Here is a 19,752-nt window from a genome sequence, read left to right as displayed (position 1 = left end):
TTAGAAATTTTTCCCCTACTAAAGACAGAAAAATGAATGCAGACTTATTAAACATGAAAATTTTGGTAGAAAAAGAAACAGTAATATCTTGCAAAGAGTTGATTTTTTTAATCAAAAAAGCAAAAAAGGATAGTATATAAGAGTAGAAGTTGTCTACTTTGTTTTATGAGTATGCCAGGAAAAATATAAAAGAATGTTGAATAAAGTGCAAATAGACATTGGGTCAAGAATGAATGGGCACTGAATGATAGTAGACATTCAGGACCACTAAGAAAGAATGTAGTATAATCATGTTTATATAATAAATGTGCTGTATTTGGATGAAACTTATAAAAAGCAGGTTAAAAAAACAAAAGGCAATGAACGAAGCTGTCTATAGTATGGAAGATATAAAGGTAATTTGCAAAGATAAAGCAATAGGGAGATGCATAGTGTAACTGTTGGCACAAGTCTGATTTAGCTATATTTCCTCCCCACACCCCCATTTAATCTCAGGCTTTAATTTATTTGGCTCACTATTTTTCATTCCTTTTCTGTGCTTTACATAAAGTTGCATATCCCAAAAGGGAATAGCATGATGGTTGAGCATGCATGCAGGGAAGCAGAATGTTTCTGTACCTTCTCAGATCTATCTTCTATGCCTTTGATTTAAAGACATGAGAAGAAATTTCTCTTTGACAGTCGTACCCCCCCCCCACCCCCCCAGTTTTATATAACTATTCTGATCTGGTGTTAAATGTCTACTGGGCATTTACCTCTATGCTGCAAAGGGATCTAATGTGAATAAAGGAATGTAAAGTATCTTTCTCTTGAAGGGAAAAAATGGGAAAAACTGCTGAGCTTTGATCATTTATGATGTGGCAATCTCAACAGGAAGTCTCAAATTGAAAGCATAGGAAGAGGATAAAGATGGATTTTTTAATGACATTCCTTTTCAAGGCTTTGCTTCTTTTTGTTGCAGGTAAGTTCTATGAAACCACTTTATGAAACAACATCATTATATAACATATTCATTACAGAAGTATGTCTGCCTATTTGATCCTAGGGAAAATCTCATATGTCTCCTTTTGTTTGAATATCAACATAAAACAAGGCACATGTAAGAGAAATGAATGGTAATTGCAGTCATCTCTGGCTCCACTGTGCTCATATCACAGTGTTGGGGGTCCCTGTGTACCTTCCTCCTCTTCTTGTCAGACACCCAAGGTCCTGTTGCTATCATGCCACATCGCAGCAGCCACTTACCTATCCTGCCCAGTCAAAGTGAGCTGAGAAAGTCCTTGCTTAATGACCTACAAACCTCACTTAACCAGAGCAATGAGGACAGCTCATATATTGCCATCACATGTTACAACTGTACCACTTTGTGGCAAAATTCTAGTCCCAATTAGTGACATTAAACAAGGGCTACCTATTTATCAGAAAAGTGGCTGTCTCTGCCATATATTACAAACAGTGTTTTCTTTCTTTTTAGTTAACTTGGAAAAGTTAATCATGGAACCTAAAACTGGCAGCCTTGGTGGTGGAACCTGGATCACAATAAACTTTGATGGTACTTTAAATGCCTGTTCCAATTGCTGTTTTGTTTGTTTTTTTAGATAAGCAGTTCCTTCACAAGATTTAGGATGATATTATCTTCGAATTGGTCTAGGCTCTCCAGATATTGCTAAGTTATAGTTTGCCTGATCCACAATCTGATTCTTCTGAGCAAAAGGGAATAGCAAAATACCTCCTTTAGAATAGTCTTTGCCAAATACGCTTTGGAATTCTTTAATTTCAAATTCCAGTGGTAATGCATGAGTGGGAAAGCTGGATTTTGAGCATGAGTGAGAAAAAGAAGGCAGACTCTTTCAAATTATGGATATGATTTTACTAAAACATTATGAGTTTCAAGAACCCCGAAATAGAAAATAAATGTTTCCTTAAGGTAATGATTAGCAAAGCAAAGTTGGGCATATTATGTGAACAGACAATAGACTAAGAAAACAACGACTAGGCTTGGCAAGTCTGAGAATAGTAAACACAGAAGAAGAAAACCACAAGAGGTAGATGGGTGTAATCAAGGACATGCCTTAGAAACTCCATAACTTTTTAGTAGAAACAGATTGCAGAACCAAGCACTGATCCTGCCATCAACACAAGCTGAACTCAGATCGATGGAATCAGATAATATTGAAAAAAATTAAGAGAAGTTTGTGGCCAAGGATCAAAGCAAAACTACAGACCTTTTGTTCTCAGGCTTTCTGTTTTCAAAGAGCTATTCATCTGTAAATAGAAATCCTGGTCCTGAGAAACAGCAAGCCACATGCTCTATAATTATGCAAACAAAAGAAAACCAGGGACTACCTGGCAATCAGTTAATAAATTGCCATAAAGTTACACAAAGAGGAAAGAGCTAAAAGAAAAGGTAATCTGTTGCATATTTTAATATAATAGTTCTTTATTATAGGTTTAAAAGCATCTGTGATATACTAGTAATGTCTGAACCTGGTACATTTTATATAAAGAATATATTTGTTTATTATTTTTTTATGCCACACAAAAGTGACTCTCACATCCTATAAAGTGACTCTTTATCCTATACAATCTTCTTTACTTCTTAGTTCGAAATGTGATGTGAATGTGCCATATGATAAATAGTAATAATAATATTTGAGGTTTTATTCATTAATTTGTCACTTACCATTAGGTCTCTCTCATTTGGTCAATGGGTCACAGCTAGAAGCGGCATTATTGAATCCAGAGCTGCCTCCAGTGCTGTGTGATATTATGACTGTCAGTTTCTTCATGTCCACAATAAAATGCCAAACAAGGTAAAATTATTTTCTGCATTATAATTACTAGAAGCAGAGCGTAATATTACATGCCTGGGACCATACTTTAAGATATTTCTTATAGACTAGTCAGAGTTTTGAGTTTCCTTTAAACTTAGTGGGCACTCAAACAAATTTAAAAATGTACCAGAAACATACTGGACATAGGAAGATATTGGTGCCAGGTCCTTTTGTCCATTTTACCTAGTATTCTGACTAGAATACTAGGCCAGATAAGATGTCATCTCCAGATGTTTGAGGCTTCATCTTCCATCATCATAGCCTGAAGAATCAATGAAAACCTAGTTGGGGAATTATCTGCAGAGGTGGTATTCAGCAGGTTCTGACCAGTTCTGAAGAACTGGTAGTGGATATATTGAGTAGTTTGGCAAACTGGTAAACATCACCTCTGACTGGCCCTGCCCCCATCTATTCTCTGCCTCCTGAGTCCCAGCTGACCGGCTGGGTCTTCTTTTGTCAGCCTGCACAGGAGAACAGAGCTGGAAAGCAGGTTAGTGGGGTGGGGAGGGAATGGGATTTTGCAGTATCCTTTCCCCAAGAGTGGGGAGGAAATGGAGATTTTGCAATATTCTTCCCCTGGAGTGGGGTGGGAATGGAGATTTTATTATATCCTTCCCTTGCCACATCCACCAAGCCACGCCCACAGAACTGATAGTAAACTTTTTTGAATCCCACCACTGATTATCTGCCAAAAGATCTAGATGGCACCATATTGTCTGTCCCTGCTTTAGAATTATATGGATGACGATACTCACTTGACAAACTTATTTTGTTCCATATATCGTCACATTATTAATGTTTTGTTTGCTTATGTTATTCATTTCTGTCTTTGCTATCTTGTAGTTTTCAAATCTTTTTCAATTCACTAATCACACTAAACAGGGAATAAGTCCTATTGTGATGAGAATTAACTGGTAAATTTGTTTTTAAAGCTTAATGTAAGTCTCACGAGTCATCATCATTTTAAAGTAAAGGTAAAATAATTGTACTGTTTTGTATAATATTTCAAGGCAAGGCAATCCAGTGACTTTGATATTTGGTTGTTAGGGGAGCTGTGGTGCAAGAGTTTTGGAGATGGGTGGGTAAAGTCAACACAGACTAAGAAGTCATATTGTTGAGTAGGCTCTACAACTCCCTAGGCCTGGTGATTTATTTCTGTTAAGAAACTGATGAATAACAGTAAAATAGTTTTAGTCTGTGTTCTGACCTAAAAGGTAAGGAGGAAGTGAGCATTAAAAAAAACCCATGAATAATGATTAACAAATCTAACGCATACCTGAACAGTGATGGAACAATATTTAAGCCTAAAGATTAAGTTTCTGGATAATTATTACTAACTTAAACCATTGACCTAGTGCACTTTGCTGGTGGTTTGTAATTGTATTCCATATAAAGTTTGTTTTTTTCCATCTCCATCCTTACAATCAACCTAAACCAACCAACCAACCAAACATCACATCACCCAGTTTTGTTTTGTTTTGTTTTGTACAGCTTTTTTTTATCCCGAAAGAGCCACATCAGTAGCTGAAATGCAGCAAGAGAGGTTTTTTTTCCCCATGTGAGGAAAAGCTTGTTCTGTTTAAAACTGTACGTGCAACTCTTCTAAACACAAGATCTTTTCAACTGTTGCTGTGATGAAGTTGTTTGCTCTTATGTATATTTGAAAAACCTTAGTTCTTAGCTGGCATGTAGTAAAAATAATAGAATTGTTCCTTTATTTTAACCACACACAAACCAGTCAGTTTTAGGTCTGTTCAATTAGATTGATAGATAAGACTATACCTGGCTAAATTGTTAAGTTGAAGCTGCCATAGCGTCTTGATTCTTTGTCCTCACATCCAGATTTACTGTTAATTTCCTTTCCCACTTGCTGTTTTGTATCCTGAAGTTTCTTCTCTATTATTTCGTTCTCTACTATAGAAAGTTGAGGGCAAACAAATTTTGTAGACAAAATCAGGCAGAGGAAACCACAGCCTCCTCATGTCTAGCTTTAGTTATAAAATTAATTGAATAATGCAAAATGAGAAGCTCATTGTCCCTCTTATTAATAGTGAGTATTTCTCTGATTTCACTACTTTACTTGAAGATCTTCAAGGGAAGGACTTTATCATCTCTTGTTGAGTTTGAATGGACAGAGTATCAGCAACCAAGATGAATTCCATGAAGAGAACTGTACATTCCAGGTACATAATAAACTAACTTAAGTAGTAAAATTCTGAGGACCAGGACCTGTGACAGATGAGCCTCTAATACAATGTTGGATGTTACTATTATTTTTATTCCAAGAAGAATTTAAATATTCAAGATTAGATTTGCTATATGATCTCATGGAATATCATTTTTCTAAGTTAAGATGTACCTCTTTTCCTATACTGGGGACAGAGTTCTGAAAGAGAAATCATCTAGGGTTTTCTATCATTGTAACTAGATAATGGAACTGTATCAACACAAATGTGGTTTCAATGATAAACAAAAGCAAAAGACAAATGCAAAACATTTTGTATATCAGAACTTCTAGCATTCTCTACTAATACAACCTAATTTTGATTGTGCATGACGAAGCCATGTTTTAACAGATTGCACATTAAAGGTAAGTGCCTGTTCTTCAGTTCGGTTGGCTTACAAAAATTGTGACAACGCTTGGAGAGATACAGATGAAATATATAACCAAGGAAATAAAACATAAATTGCTGCTTTTTCTTTTGGCAACCTGGGACCTATGGACATGAAAAAAATTAATCTGTCCCTAATAGTTATGACAATATAGATAGCATCTGGCTATGACCAATTTCAGGAAAAGGTGTTCCATTTGGTCGATTTCCTCTCCCCCACCCCGATAGCATCAAACATGTTTAAAAAATGTTTTGAGAGACTGTTTTCCATCATGATAATCAGCATGATGAGAGAAGTGTTGTATTGACATGTTATTTAATGTTGGCATAATAGAGGTACCATTTGCCCAATCTTGAAAACTATTTTATGTAGCTAAGAATGGGTGGATCCGTATAATTTCTCCACTGTTAAATGCATTACATTTGATCTACATATCTATTATAATTATTTATTTTTATCTTGCTGCTTTTTAAAACCAGGATTCTTTTTTTGCATATTTTTACATTTTTCTCTAATATAAATATATTATTTATGAACAAAAATACTGCAGCCATTCAGAAAAGTGGACAGTATCATGCTACATTGCACTGCAAGTTTGCTTACATGTTTGCAATTATTTAGTGACAGGACAATAACATGCATAACAAATGAACTAATTTTATTGAATAGAAGATGTTCAGCTTAGGGGCTAGGAGCCCATTGAAACTGAAGGAAGTGTTCCATTTTTGAAGAATTATTAAATGTATAATGTATTCTTCTCTTAATAGTTCTCCGCTGCAGAGACACCTGTGGTGTTTCAAGTAAACCCCCCATGTGGAGTCCCAGGTAAATAAATGACTTTAGAACTAAAATACTAATGTAAACACCACCCTAATAAGGAATTGGCAAGCAAAGATTCCTGACTTCAGGTCTTCAGCCTGTGGAGAAAGGTGCGTGTGTGTGAACCTCACCAGGACTTATGCAAGAGTTGCTAAACTGTCAAATGCTCCAAATGCTGCTGAGCAAAAAGGCCAGGCTTTCAAAGAGAAAATAAAAGCATCTCATTCATATTGCTGGAAAAGTAAGGCTGAAGGTCAGGAGGTGGAAGACATTTCTGGAACCCATGTACTCAGGGGTGGGCTGCAGCGGGTTCTCAGGGGTTCGAGAGATTTTGTGCAGTTCGGAGAAGCGCCAAATCCCACTTCTGGCTGGCTTCACCCACCTGCCCCTCCCCTCCCAGGAGTCCCCATGAGGCCCGTTTTGGATGCAGGTAAGTGCAGGGTGCGTGGGGAGGCTTGGGAGGGCCCCCTGGAAGTTTGGGAAGGCCAGAAATGGGCCTGTTTCTGGCTTCCAGAGAGCCTCTGGAACCTGGGGGGGGGGCAAAAAGCCTCCCCTGCCATGGTGCAGGAAGATGACTGGGCCATACCCACTATGGACATGCCCACCCAGCAACCGGGCAGAGAACCCATTGCTAAAATTTTTGAAGCCTGCCCCTGCGTGTATCCATAGTTTTCCTGAAAGATGCAGGTACGTTTTACATTCTACAATGATTTGATTATGTTCCTTCATAATGATACTTAACAACATGCTTTTGTGACAATACAATGGAGGTTTAAAGCAAGCAAAAGAAATGGCTGACTATCCAAAGACATTTTAAGGTGGTTTAGTGAATTCAAAAGGAACGAATTTACATTCTGAAGTTTACATCGATTTAAATTCAAGAGGAGAAAATTTCAAATCTTTCAAACTAGCAGTATCTTGGAAACCTGATCTTGAAAAAAGCATCTCAGTGTGCATTTGGATGAGAATCCACTCCCCCCACCCCAAAAGAAGGAAGTTCACATAACAACCCAGAAGGCAGCAGTGACAACCCACGTCTGTACTGTTGACAAGAAATCTACATGGATACGTCCATGAAGCCATGTATAAGCAACATGTGTGCAATAATTATATGATTGTGTAAGTTAACAGTTACTAACATACAGGTAGTCCTCGACTTATGACCAATCCTTTAGTAAATATTCAAAGGCACTGAAAAGAATGACTCATGACTTATAACCATCACAGGATCCTCATGGTCATGTGATCAAAATATGGCTGCTTGGCAACTAGCATGTTGGTTGCAGCATCCCAGGGTCATGTGATTATCGTTTCTGATCTTCCCAAGCTACAGCAATGGGAGAAGCCAAATTCACTTAATGAGCGCATAATCCGTTTAACTATGGTAATGATTTACTTAACCCTGGCAAAAATGATTTAAAATTGGTCACGATTCAGTTAATAATCACCTTGCTTAGCAATGGAAATTCTGGTCCCAATTGTGGCTGCAAGTGAAGGACTGCCTATACATCCCAACTTTTGATACTAGTATATATATCTTGTGGCATTTGCATGATGACATTAACACATGTATGTCATTGTTTACCTTTCTTGTCTTGGTTCTGTGGACACTTCAGCACCAGATATCAATGATGTCTTGAAGAATTCTGTATGTAATATGCAATATATCACAATAAAATTAATCCTAAAACAACTGGAGGTAATATACCATCAAACTTCAAACAGTACACACCCATCAAGCTATCTTCAAGAACACAGTTTTTATCATCTCTTTAGAAGACTCTTTATTTAGGGGCAAATCTAATCTCCCGTGGAAGGCTTTCTGGAATCAATTTCCTAAATTGCAGAAGTAGTGTGTGGGCCAATATTAGCTGAAGAAAACAGTCCTGTATGTGATACCATGCATGTAAGATCTTAAAGGTGAAAGAAGCTTATCATAAGCCAATAAAGAAGAGGATGAATGATAGCGTCAAATGGGAGGAAAGGGATACTTTTAAGTTCATTTATGTCTACTGTATATATGAACAAGATTTTTAAAACACATAATGAAAAGATGTTTTATTCTGAACTGTGTTTCTTGCAAAGGACATTTTTGTTGGCTTGAATTCACATCAAACAAATCAATGCATCATTCCCCTTTCTCATTTTTCATGTAGATTCATTTTGCTTTTGAAGCAATACATTCTAATTTGTGCTTTTTGTTTTCTCAATAGGAAATGTAATACAAATTTATGGTCGGATTCTGGCCCAAGATTATGAAACTTATAATTTCAACGTGAACTTTATTGATGGGTAAACTTGTGTTCAGTGTTTCTCTGAGTTATAATGTCCAGTAGTATTTTCCTGTATTTTGGAAATGCAGTAAATAGGATATTGAAATGATATGAAGTTATTGTTTTGTCGATCTGCCTTCTTATATACCTTGTATTTGAAGCAGAATAGAGCAGATGTGACCTCTTGATGGTGACATGTGGTGGTGCAAGATGGTATCAGGAGGACTATTTTGCTAATCTGTTTAGATCACACAGTTGTCTGAATGGGATTCAAACATCTGATAAGCAAGTGATTTCATTGTTTTTGCAGACTGACATAATGTTTTGGACATAACATTCAATTTCTTCCTAGAGTGCTGGTGGAAGATAGTACCGTAGATGAAGGGCATTTCACTTCCTTGTAAACTTCTTGTTATATTTTATGAACAAATAAGAGGAGAGAGATGTGTCTGAATTTAAGGAAAAAGGAAAAAGATGATTAAGTTCCAATAATAGCTGCAGCTCAGGGTTTAACTATGGAGCCCTTGGTACTCTCTGGGCTTGGCTGCTTGGTTGCAGACATTTTATTTCCCAACTGGTAGCATTATCAGTGTAGGTGAGTGTGGGGTTAGCTGTTTATATAATATGGCTCGCCATGCCAGTGTTGGTGGAGATGTGGTTTTCCCGTTGGTAGTTCCCTCATCGAGGTATGTTTTTATGCTTGATCGATTGCATAGGTCCTGGAGAGAGAGGGGAAGGGAGGGAGGAGGAGGAGAGAAAGAGAAAGAGAGAGGGGGAGGGAGGGAGGGAGAGAGGTAGGGAGAGAGAATAAGAATAAGAATATATGAGAATGTGTTTTTTTTCCCCTGGCTTGACTAACTATGTCCCTTCACCACTAGGCCTGTAATCCTTGAGGCAGAAAATGGATGGATAACTATTTGTTCTCTTGCCAGTCAGCAGACACGTAACATGTAAGTTAGAAATCATCATTTCTTTTACACAGATAGCGTTGGAAACAACCTCAAGTTGTGAAATCATTCTGAAAATTACAGTACTATTCAGTGAGATTTCATTGTGTGTGGATTCAGAGACAATGAGACCTATGTTGAGTCTCTTCAACTTCTGCTGCTCTTAATTTGTGAAAAGACCTTTGGAACCAGGAAATCAATGAAGCTTTCTTGTGAAGTGTTTTAATAAGTCATTGTTTAGAACAACAAAACTTGGAAGTCCACAAGTCTTAAAGTTTCCAAGTTTGGAAACCTGTGGTTTAGAAGTTCTGAGGCTGGATAATGACTTTTTTTTACAGGAAAAGAAAACAGGTTAAGTATTAACCTGGGCTTATTCTTTCCTATCTTCTGGCACAACAGTTAGACTTGATTCAGTTAATGTATTTAAAACTTTCCCCATCTAATGCATCAGGATTCCTTCACAGATAAAAGATCAAGGTTGGGATTCAGAAATTACAGACATTGTCCCAGTGTTAATGCTAGTACAGAGTCTGGGCAATAGGAGATGAGACAGAGCAGAAAGACCTTGATACAATTTTTTAAAAAATTACTGTTATACTGAAAGCCATTGAAATCAATTGGCACAGTTCGTAAAGCTAAAATAAATGAATAACATTTCATTATTGAAAAAAAAGTCATCCTTATCAGTCAGAGCTGTATTGTGCATTTGGTTACAAACAAAAAAGTAACACTTAACTTTTTAGGCTGGTTCTCTGTAGTGCTAGTTTCAAGTCTTTTAGATCTATCTATCTATCTATCTATCTATCTATCTATCTATCTATCTATCTATCTATCTATCTATCTATCCATCCATCCATCCATCCATCCATCCATCCATCCATCCATCCATCCATCCATCCATCCATCTATCTATCTATCTATCTATCTATCTATCTATCTATCTATCTATCTATCTATCTATCTATCATCTATCTCTAGAACATTTATATGACCACCCAGTGACTGTCAGTGACCCTGGATGGCTAAAAAAAAATAAAACCTAATATATAACTTTAACAACAATCCCCACTCCACTCTTCCTAGCGACAGCAATTAGTCAGACCAGCCACTTCATGGCCTCCATCTACTCTGAGTTCCCCAGGACCATTGACAAAACCAGGTCTTCAGGGCCTTGAAAAAGAGTGTTAAAGTGGGTGGGGGAGTCTAATCTCTGCAGGAATGATATCTCAGAGGAAGGGAGACACCACAGAGAAGGCCTTCTGGGTGCCTCAGATGTACCTCCTTAGGAGAGGGGACTCACAACATTCACTGCCTCCCCACTTTGAATGTAACTGTGGAGAAGTGGTCCTTCAGATACTCTGGTCCCAAGTCATATAGGGATTTAAAGGTGAAAACCAGCATCTTAAATTTTACTTGGAAACAAAATGGTGACCAATGCAGCTCCTGCAGGAGAGGTGACACATATGCACACCTGGGCCTGCACAAAACCATGTGGGCTGCTCTGTTTTGAACCGATTGAAGCTTCCGGATACTTTTTAAGGGCAGCCTCATTGCAATAGTCAAGGCAGGAGATAGAAGTCCAGTCTAACATAAGAATTCAGGTTTCATTTGTTAATACGTTTCTTGAAAACAAGTCATAATTTGTACATCTAGAAAGTAGCAATGTGGACTAGCTCTTTACAATCTCAGCTGGGCGATGACAAGCTCCTGAAGGTCCCACCTGCTGCCCCTTGTATCTTTTCTTGGTAAAATTCTCAACTCCCAGGGATCTCAAGTGATTCACATTATCACTTAGACATCTAGGTCACCTCAGATGAGGTCTCTTGAGTGGGAGAAGTGAAGGCAGGCAAGGCCCATCCCCAAAATTTGTTGAGCTGGCTTTCCCTCATTTCCCAAAATCATTACCATCAAAAGCTCTGTGGGAAGATTTGAGAAATTTCTTTACCTTTTTCTTTAAATACCTATTTTTATTATATTGTAATTGATCACATAATCAGCCATGTTTAGACCAGATATGTCATTTTTATCCACCTATTTAGTCCTTTCCAAGGATCTGGGATAGGCAGATGTTGTTGTTGGATAGTGTTAAAAATATTGTCACGGGACTATTCCAATTAAAGCTGCCTTTTATAATTGACTGATTGTGATTTTGTCAATGCCAATGGTGTTTAAGTGGTGCTCCAGTTGCTTTGGGATTGCACCATACTACCTTTGCTTTATTTTACCAAAGTTGTTCTATTTCTTTTTTCAGATCTTTGTATTTGGTTATTTTCTCCAGTTCTTTCTCTCTTATTCTGTTGTCTCTAAGCAGGTGGGCTGCTGAGGGTTCACATGGGTGTGGGCGATCCTCTAGTTAGAATTCTGCCCAGTTCATCAAACCCACAAATCCCACCCCTCGCTGGCCCCGGCCAGTGGTGGGATTTAATTTTTTTTACTACCGGTTCTGTGAGCTTGGCAGGGGAAGGATACTGTAAAATCTTCAGTCAGAGGTGGTATTTGCTGGTTCTCCAAACTACTCAAAATTTCCGCTACTGGTTCTCCAGAACTGGTCAGAACCTGCTGAATACCACTCTGGCCCCTCCCCTCCCAGGAGTCCCCACGTGGCCTCTTTTGGATACCAGGTAAGTCCAGGGTCTGCATGGAGGCTCAGGGAGGGCAAAAAGTGGGCCTCCCAGAAGTTTGTTTCTGGCCTCCAGAGGGCCTCTGGAGCCCAGGGGAGGCTGTTTTTGCCTGCCCAGAGGCTCAAGGAAAGCCTGTAGAGCCTGGGAAGGATGAAAAATGGGCCTCCTGGAAATTCCAGAAGGCCAGAAATGGGCCATTTCCAGTCTTCGGAGAGCCTCTGGGGGCCAGGGAGGCTGTTTTCGCCCTCCCAGAGGCTTGAGGAAAACTTCTGGAGCCCGGGGAGGGCAAAAACTACACCCTCACCATGGTGCAGGAGGCCGACTAGGCCACACCCACCATGGCCATGCCCACCCACCACAGAGAACCAGTTGCTAAAATTTTTGAAGCCCACCCCTATCCTTAAGTAATGCCATGTCCATTATACAGACTTTTTTGTCTTTATTATTATTGTGGGGTGTTATGTGTCAGGTATCTGTCCGTCTGAATTCTAAAATCCCAGGGCATTTTACCTTTTTCATTTTCTATTACTTTGTCTAAGCTTGGTGTGTTATGTGGCAGATGTTTGTTTAAATCCATTATCCAGAACTTTTTTATTTTATTAATACAGCTGTACACTGAAAAATAACTGCTTAATTTTTCTGAGAAACAACAAGTGAAAGATAACATCAAATCATGAATTTGGAGGTGGTTACTAAGAAAAATTACTCTGCAAGAAAAAGAAATAGTCTGGCCCAAATATAGACTGGTTATTCCCTCAAGGCAATGATGAGAATTTTTAGACTCTGAGGAGTAGATGTTGGACCAGGAAAAAAATGATGTGCTTGGGAAGTAAAAGGCAAACAGAAAAATTACAGCAATGTCTTTGGAATGAGGAACCTAGAGAAAGGTTAATATTTTATTTTATTTTATTTTATTTATTTGTCAATTGTTTACGAGATAAGTAAAAGTGTATACATAATTATGAATACATGAAATGAGTACATATAAGAAAAATAAAAGAAAAATAAAAGAAACAATAGGACAGGGACGGTAGGCACGGTGCGCTTATGCACGCCCCCTACAGACCTCTTAGGAAAGGGGTGAGGTCAATAGTAGACAGTCTAAGGTTAAAGTTTTTGGGGTTTGGGGAAGAAACTACAGAGTCGGGTAGAGTATTCCAGACATTGACCACTCTGTTGCTAAAGTCGTATTTCCTGCAGTCAAGCTTGGTGCGGTTAACCTTGAGTTTGTATCTGTTGTGTGTTCTTGTGTTGTTATGGTTGAAGCTGAAGTATTCATTGACAGGTAGGACATTGCAATGTATGATTTTATATGCAAACGTTTGTCCATGTAGTCACCAGAAGTTGATCCTTACTTGATGATATGTAATTAATTAATTATCCCCCATGCCCTTTTTACATATGAAATATCCGAATGCTTTGAGACAAATCTTTGGTACAATCACATACTAAGTATTGCAATCGGTTATGGTCAGTGTTGTATCTCAAAAAATATATTATAGATGTTGAAGTGGCAAGCAAAATGTTCAAGGAGTTGAAGCTATTTTCTTATGAAGAATGGATCCCTTAATCTAAGCAGGAATGTACAGTCTAGAATGCTGGCACATGCAGATGCATCTATTCGCTCTTTTAGCAAAGAAAAAAAATATCATTGCAATTATTGTTTTCAAATTACAATAGTTCATGTGGTATGTCCTAATTTTCAATTAAAAAACTTTAAAAATATTTAACATTATTTCAATGATTTGGTGTTCAATGAACACCTGAAGGCAATGTTCTGCAATTCATGTATCATTGCCTTTTTAGAAGTCTCTGTAAGGAAGAAACATCAACGCTCTTCATTTGAACAAGACATTTTAACCTTTTCAGTAATATTTTCTTTTGCTTTGCTCACAGTTATCCTATTCATCTAGATGATGACCTGGGAACTGTAGAATGTCAAGTGGAAGGCAACTATATTGGTTAGTAGAAATAAGAGAATAACATACTACTATGTTTTATTCAATATTATAAAAATGTATATGTTGGTCTTCTGCAAGGAATCAACTCGTTTTCCTTTCTGACTCTTCCTGTTGTCTTTATTTCCAGTGGACACTCCTAAGACAAACCATAAGTAGTTAATATAAAATAATAAATAAAAAACTAGTGAAAGCTAAGGAGACCAGAAATATTTTCCTAGGGAAAAAATGAAAGTGAAAGCAAAAGTTCTATTCAAAATTCTGAAAATAGTTTATTATATTGATGAAAAACAAAACATCTAAAATATAGTATTCATAAATTGTGCATTCAAGTTCTTACATTGAAAATGTATTTTCTTTTCTTATAGGGTCACACAATGTTAGCTTTTCAGTGTATAACAAGGGAAAGTAAGTAAACAAAAAGTTCCTTCATTTGCTTAATGTTATAATTTTAACAGGCTCCTATTAATTTGCCATGATCAACTCGCCATAGCCAACTCACCACAGCTAACTTACCACAGCCAAGTGGCCATGGCCAACTTGCTGCAGAACAACTCACCTTGGCCATCCCATGAAAGGACAACTTGCTGATGGACAAGGGTTATGCTAATATCAAAGAAATGGTACAATAGAATCGTTGAAGAAAGGATGCAAAAGGAGGAACAGAATAAAATGTTAATGGAAAAAATTAAAATATTATTTATTTATTTTAAATAATTAAATAGAATTGTTACATTCTCCCACAGCAAGTTGTCCCATGACAAGTTGCCCATGGCGAATTGTCCTGCAGCGTGTTGGCCATAATGAGTTGGCTTCAATGAATTGGCCCTGGCAAGTTGGCCATGGTGAGTTGATCACACCAAGTTGGCTGTGGCAAGTTGTCCCATTCCCCATTCATGAACCTTTCAGTGTTGGTTGTATATTTTGTGTATATTCGTAGATATTGTACTCTCAAATTGCAAATGGAGATGCGGGTACTCTTTTTTTTTATCTTCATCTTTAAGTGCTCTGGTTTTATTGTGTTGTGAACAGTTGCTGGAATGCATCCACAGTTTCATTGTACTTGTACAATGACAATAAAGTTCTTCTTCTTCTTCTTCTTCTTCTTCTTCTTCTTCTTCTTCTTCTTCTTCTTCTTCTTCTTCTTCTTCTTCTTCTTCTTCTTCTTCTTCTTCTTCTTCTTCTTCTTCTTCTTCTTCTTCTTCTTCTTCTTCTTCTTCTTCTTCTTCTTCTTCTTCTTCTTCTTCTTCTTCTTCTTCTTCTTCTTCTCATTCCCATCTGGTTTCAAGCAAAAGACCATAATGTTTACACTTAGGTGAAATGGACAAGGTAGAAATAACTTAAAGAAATAAATAATTTAAGAGCAAGAGCAATCTATCTGGGAGACCCGTAGCTGTTAAATTTTTGAAGTCCAGCACAAGAGACCACCTTTTATAACTTTCAGGATAGGCTACCAACTTGAAATACCATGGACGTAAGATAACGCTTTAGCCAGATTTTTTTTTTTTTGCAATTATTGCATTTCAGTAAAATAGGTGATAAATACAAAATGTGCTGGAAAAAGTACAATACATGATTATTATGTTGCAAGAAACACTTATTCTACACAATGACAGCGTTTTTTGAGGCTCAGGAGCTGGATTAGACCAATTTATATTAGCAGGTACTCAAATGAATCATGTAGGGTAATGATTATGTTTAATAGCAACTGTAGAACTGATTTGGAATTTGAACAATACTACAGTGAAGAATAGTTCAGTTCTTTGACAGTAAAAAGAACTGATACCATTGTTCTGCTATTTATTTATTTATATTACAATCTCCTTTTATTATTGTTATAAACAACTCAAGGCAGCAAGCATATCTATTATTCTGTTATCCTCCTATTTTCCCCACAACAAAAACCCTGTGAGATAAGAAAGACAGCGAATGGCTCAAAGTCACCCATCCCTTTTCATGTCTAAGGTAGGAGTCAAATTCATGGCCCCCTGGTTTCTAGTCTGGTGCCTTAACCACTAGACCAAACTGGCTATTTTCTAACTTTTATGGATCCACTCCTGAAATATTTCATAAATGTTATCCTGAAATTTCTTAAGCTATCAACATATAATTAGTGTTGGTGATTTTTTTTTTAACTAATGAAGATTTTCTGTTAGATGTATTCCCCAAACACTCTCCTTTTAGTTCTAAAAATGGACATATTGGACTTCAACATCATCAGCATTTTTAAAATCTACAATGTATAGAATATACTTTTTTTCCTCAAGTACACCAAAGCTGTTTTAGACTTCATTACTTTTTGATTTCTTTTGCTTTGGTGTGGACTCCTCAGTAGGCCCTGTTGCAATCCCAGACTATGTTCAACAATGAAATGTGATATCAGAAATTCATGCCAAATAATTGTCAGTTAAGAACTAAGACAGAATCTATCAATTTCCAGTTCTATGATTTTCATGCTCAGTTTTATAAAGCAGAGACATCAGTAATTAAACAAAAATTATTAATTCATTGGCAAACAAGTGAATTGGAAGAGATTTCTCAGAAAAATAAAAAATAACCTGCCAACTACAGTGATATGACAAGAAATTGTGTAGACAATACAAACTATAAAACTGGGGAAAGGTCTTTGACATGACAGATTTCCAGTTGAATGGAATGGGAATGGTTTGTTTTCTGAATTTTGATTTTAATTAAACATCTGTAAAAGGAAAAAAAGAAGCACAAGAGGAAAAGAAACAATGAATAGCTAAGAGATTCACAAGAACCATACTATTGAATAGGTTGGATAATTTTGATTTCAGTCTCTCAGTCTCTAATTAAACATCAGGCTATATATAGGCTATATATACATAGGCTATATATTTTTTAATGTTTGCTGAAGGTTCAGTTAATCCTTTATTTAAACACTGATTTTCTCAGTGTTTCATCACAATGTTACAATGTATCCCTCATTTTATAATCAACAGATGTCAATTTTATCTTCTTCTCATAGAAGTATTTCTAATTATTTTTCTTGTTTTCATGTTGCAGGTCAATAGTACACAAAGATGCTTGGCTTATAAGTGCCAAACAGGAACTTTTCTTGTACCAGACATTCTCAGGTGCTGTGATCTATTCTGGGGTAACATTTGCAGTGCTTCATTTTGAAAGATCATGGAAGGAATGTGAAAGCAATTTTAATTAATAACTTATATATTTCAGTGCTTGTATTCCTTATTAACAATTAGGAAACACTGTACTATTAAAATTATTCTTACTGGAATGTCAGCTATAGGTAGCCCTTGTAGGTTAGTGTTCATTCATTCATTCATTCATTCATTCATTCATAAAATTTATTGGCTGCTCATCTTACCATAGGGTAACTCTGGGCAGTTTATGGTTACATATACATTTAAAACATAAAAAGTTAAAATCAGCCATTAAAACCAAGGATCCATGGGGAGGGCAGGGGTAGAGTGGGGGTGGAAGGTAGGATATGTCATTACTCAATCAACCATCTCCATTGCACTGTTCCCCCACTGGGGCCTCAAGCTGATTGGCAAAGCCACTTTTTTAGGCTCTTATAAAAAGGGTTGGGAGTTACATGTTATATGTTCAACTCTTTACTGATATTTGAAGTCCCAGGCCTTGCACACTGATGACTATTATATGGTACTTTTAGCAGCTTGAAGGAAGAGAAGTCAGTAGATCCAATGAATGGAATCCCTTCCTTTCTTATTTGTTTGCTCTCTCAGATTAGAGAGTTGAGGACCAGATAAGTTAACTCCTATTTGCAAGATAGCTTTAATCATACCATACTACATTATAGTCATCAATGAACAAGCACGGCAATGGTAGGATTCAATTTTTTTAGGACCGATTCTGTGGGTGTGGCTTGGTGGGCATGGCATGCTTGGTGGGCATGGCTTTGTGGGCATGGCAGGGGAAGGATACTGCAAAATCTCCATTCCCTCCCCACCCCACGCCACTAACCTGCTTTTCAGCTCTGTTCTCCTGTGCAGGGCAACAAAAGAAGACCCAGCCAATCAGCTGGGACTCGGGAGGCAGTGAATAAATGAGGGCACCACAGGGCCAGTCAGAGGTGGTATTTGCAGGTTCTCTGAACTACTCAAACTTTCCACTACCGGTTCTCCAGAACTGCTCAAAACCTGCTGAATACCACCTCTGAAGCATGGGAGTTCAATCCCAGTAAAAACATCTAATACATAGGGATTACCTACATCTGGCAAGTTCCAGCAAGAATGAAAATGGTTCTATAGGACCTCTTAGTGATAGGTAGTGAATATAACCAGTGAAATGGAACATTATATACCACCACTACCATCCACCTTAGAAGGAAAGTTTTCGGGCTTCTAATATGAGGTGCAGACAAATTAAGATCTATTATTTTCTAGCCTGAGAGCGTAAAGAAGAAAGGAACATGTACCATCTATAGTATTATTTTGTTATTCTTCAATCTAATCCCAGATATATGAGCTGTAATTGTGCTTATCTAGGATCCAGTATGTTTTTTTTCTAATGGAATAGTAGCTGGATTTTTTGGTACTGTTAAATTGATTTCTAGCTTAGTGAACTTTCTTAGAATTAACTTATACGAGAGGGCAAGCTGCAGAGGGGGTATTCAGCAGGTTCTGACCAGTTCTGGAGAACTGGTAGCGGAAATTTGAATAGTTTGGAAAACTGGCGGTAATCATCCCCCAGGAGTGGGGAGGGAATGGAGATTTTACAGTATCCTTCCCTTGCCACGGCCACCAAGCCACACCGACCAAGCCATGCCACGCCCACCAAGCCATGCCCACAGAACTGGTAGTAAAAATTTTTGAATCCCACCACTGGCTAGCTGCCTAGAAAATGGTCAGCACCTATGTAGCTGTTGTCCTGTCTCTTTAAGCCCTCTCCCCAGCAATATTGGCTATAAAAATTCTGCTGAGAGACCTTTGGAGGTTTTGGTGTGTATGTGTGTGTTGGGGGGAAGGAGGGAGTGAATAGATGTGTGTTCCTGTGTAGAAATAAAGCAGCCTAAACCACACAGAAAGAGATACTTTTGGGCAATAATAGAACTCAGAAGGAATAGTGTTGGAGTTGGAGGAATAATATTAGGAGGTGTGGGAGAAGTGGGGTTGCCTAGGAACTTGTGTTGTTGTGTTCGCTCTCTTATGTTTTGGAACCCACTGACTGGGGTATACTTAAAAGAACCTGTGACAAAGTGGTGGAAGAAGTGAGATATCCAGAAAAAAGGAGAGATATCCAACACAAGTGAAGATGGCTTAAACTCAAGGAGGTCATTCAATATGCCATGAAAAGAAATGGCTGAAATGTGGGCTGCAAAAGGGAGGGAGTTTGCTCCTTATGCAGTTCAGCCTTTGCCAAAATTGGCCAATATTCCGGCTGCAGAAACCAGACTTTTTACCAAAGCCTAGAACAAACAAGTAGAGATGGAAAATACAGAAATAACAGATTATCCCTTAGAAGAGGCCTCTACTTTGGTAGAGACAGGTATCCACCCTAGACCTGGGGTTAAACCAAAGAAGAAGGTAGATCAGTCAGAAATGGGGCTAGCCCCAGATACTCTAGCCAATATCACAGATATGTTAAAAAGACAGGAAGAGGAAAAGTTTCAATTAATTTTTTTAAAAAAAGAGATTGAGGAGTGGCTTTGGAGGCAGACAGAAAAGAAAGAAAGGGAA

The 19,752-nt window shown here is 37.7% G+C and overlaps 1 protein-coding gene and 1 long non-coding RNA gene across 2 annotated transcripts in view; both read left to right on the top strand.

Moving 5' to 3' along the window:
* The first annotated feature begins 821 nt into the window (after positions 1–821).
* LOC148127882 (uncharacterized) lies at positions 822–2,807 on the top strand. The gene is made up of 3 exons (XR_015741182.1): positions 822–961; positions 1,475–1,552; positions 2,690–2,807. It is a non-coding gene; the product is annotated as an uncharacterized LOC148127882 (long non-coding RNA).
* A 6,356-nt stretch (positions 2,808–9,163) lies between these two features.
* The window catches only part of PKHD1 (PKHD1 ciliary IPT domain containing fibrocystin/polyductin), a 256,453-nt gene continuing 245,864 nt past the window's right edge, over positions 9,164–19,752 (top strand). Inside the window, exons 1-5 of the mRNA XM_087922428.1 lie at positions 9,164–9,225; positions 9,418–9,489; positions 14,004–14,068; positions 14,434–14,473; positions 17,096–17,166. Of these exons, the coding sequence (XP_087778554.1) occupies positions 9,164–9,225; positions 9,418–9,489; positions 14,004–14,068; positions 14,434–14,473; positions 17,096–17,166 (310 nt within the window). The remainder of the gene's footprint in view (positions 9,226–9,417; positions 9,490–14,003; positions 14,069–14,433; positions 14,474–17,095; positions 17,167–19,752) is intronic.

The sequence above is a fragment of the Pseudonaja textilis genome, chromosome 1 (genome assembly GCF_049901715.1).
Source record: "Pseudonaja textilis isolate UNSWEBS1 chromosome 1, rPseTex1.2, whole genome shotgun sequence".
Taxonomy (NCBI): Eukaryota; Metazoa; Chordata; class Lepidosauria; order Squamata; family Elapidae; genus Pseudonaja; species Pseudonaja textilis.
This window is presented reverse-complemented; position numbering and strand designations above follow the sequence as displayed.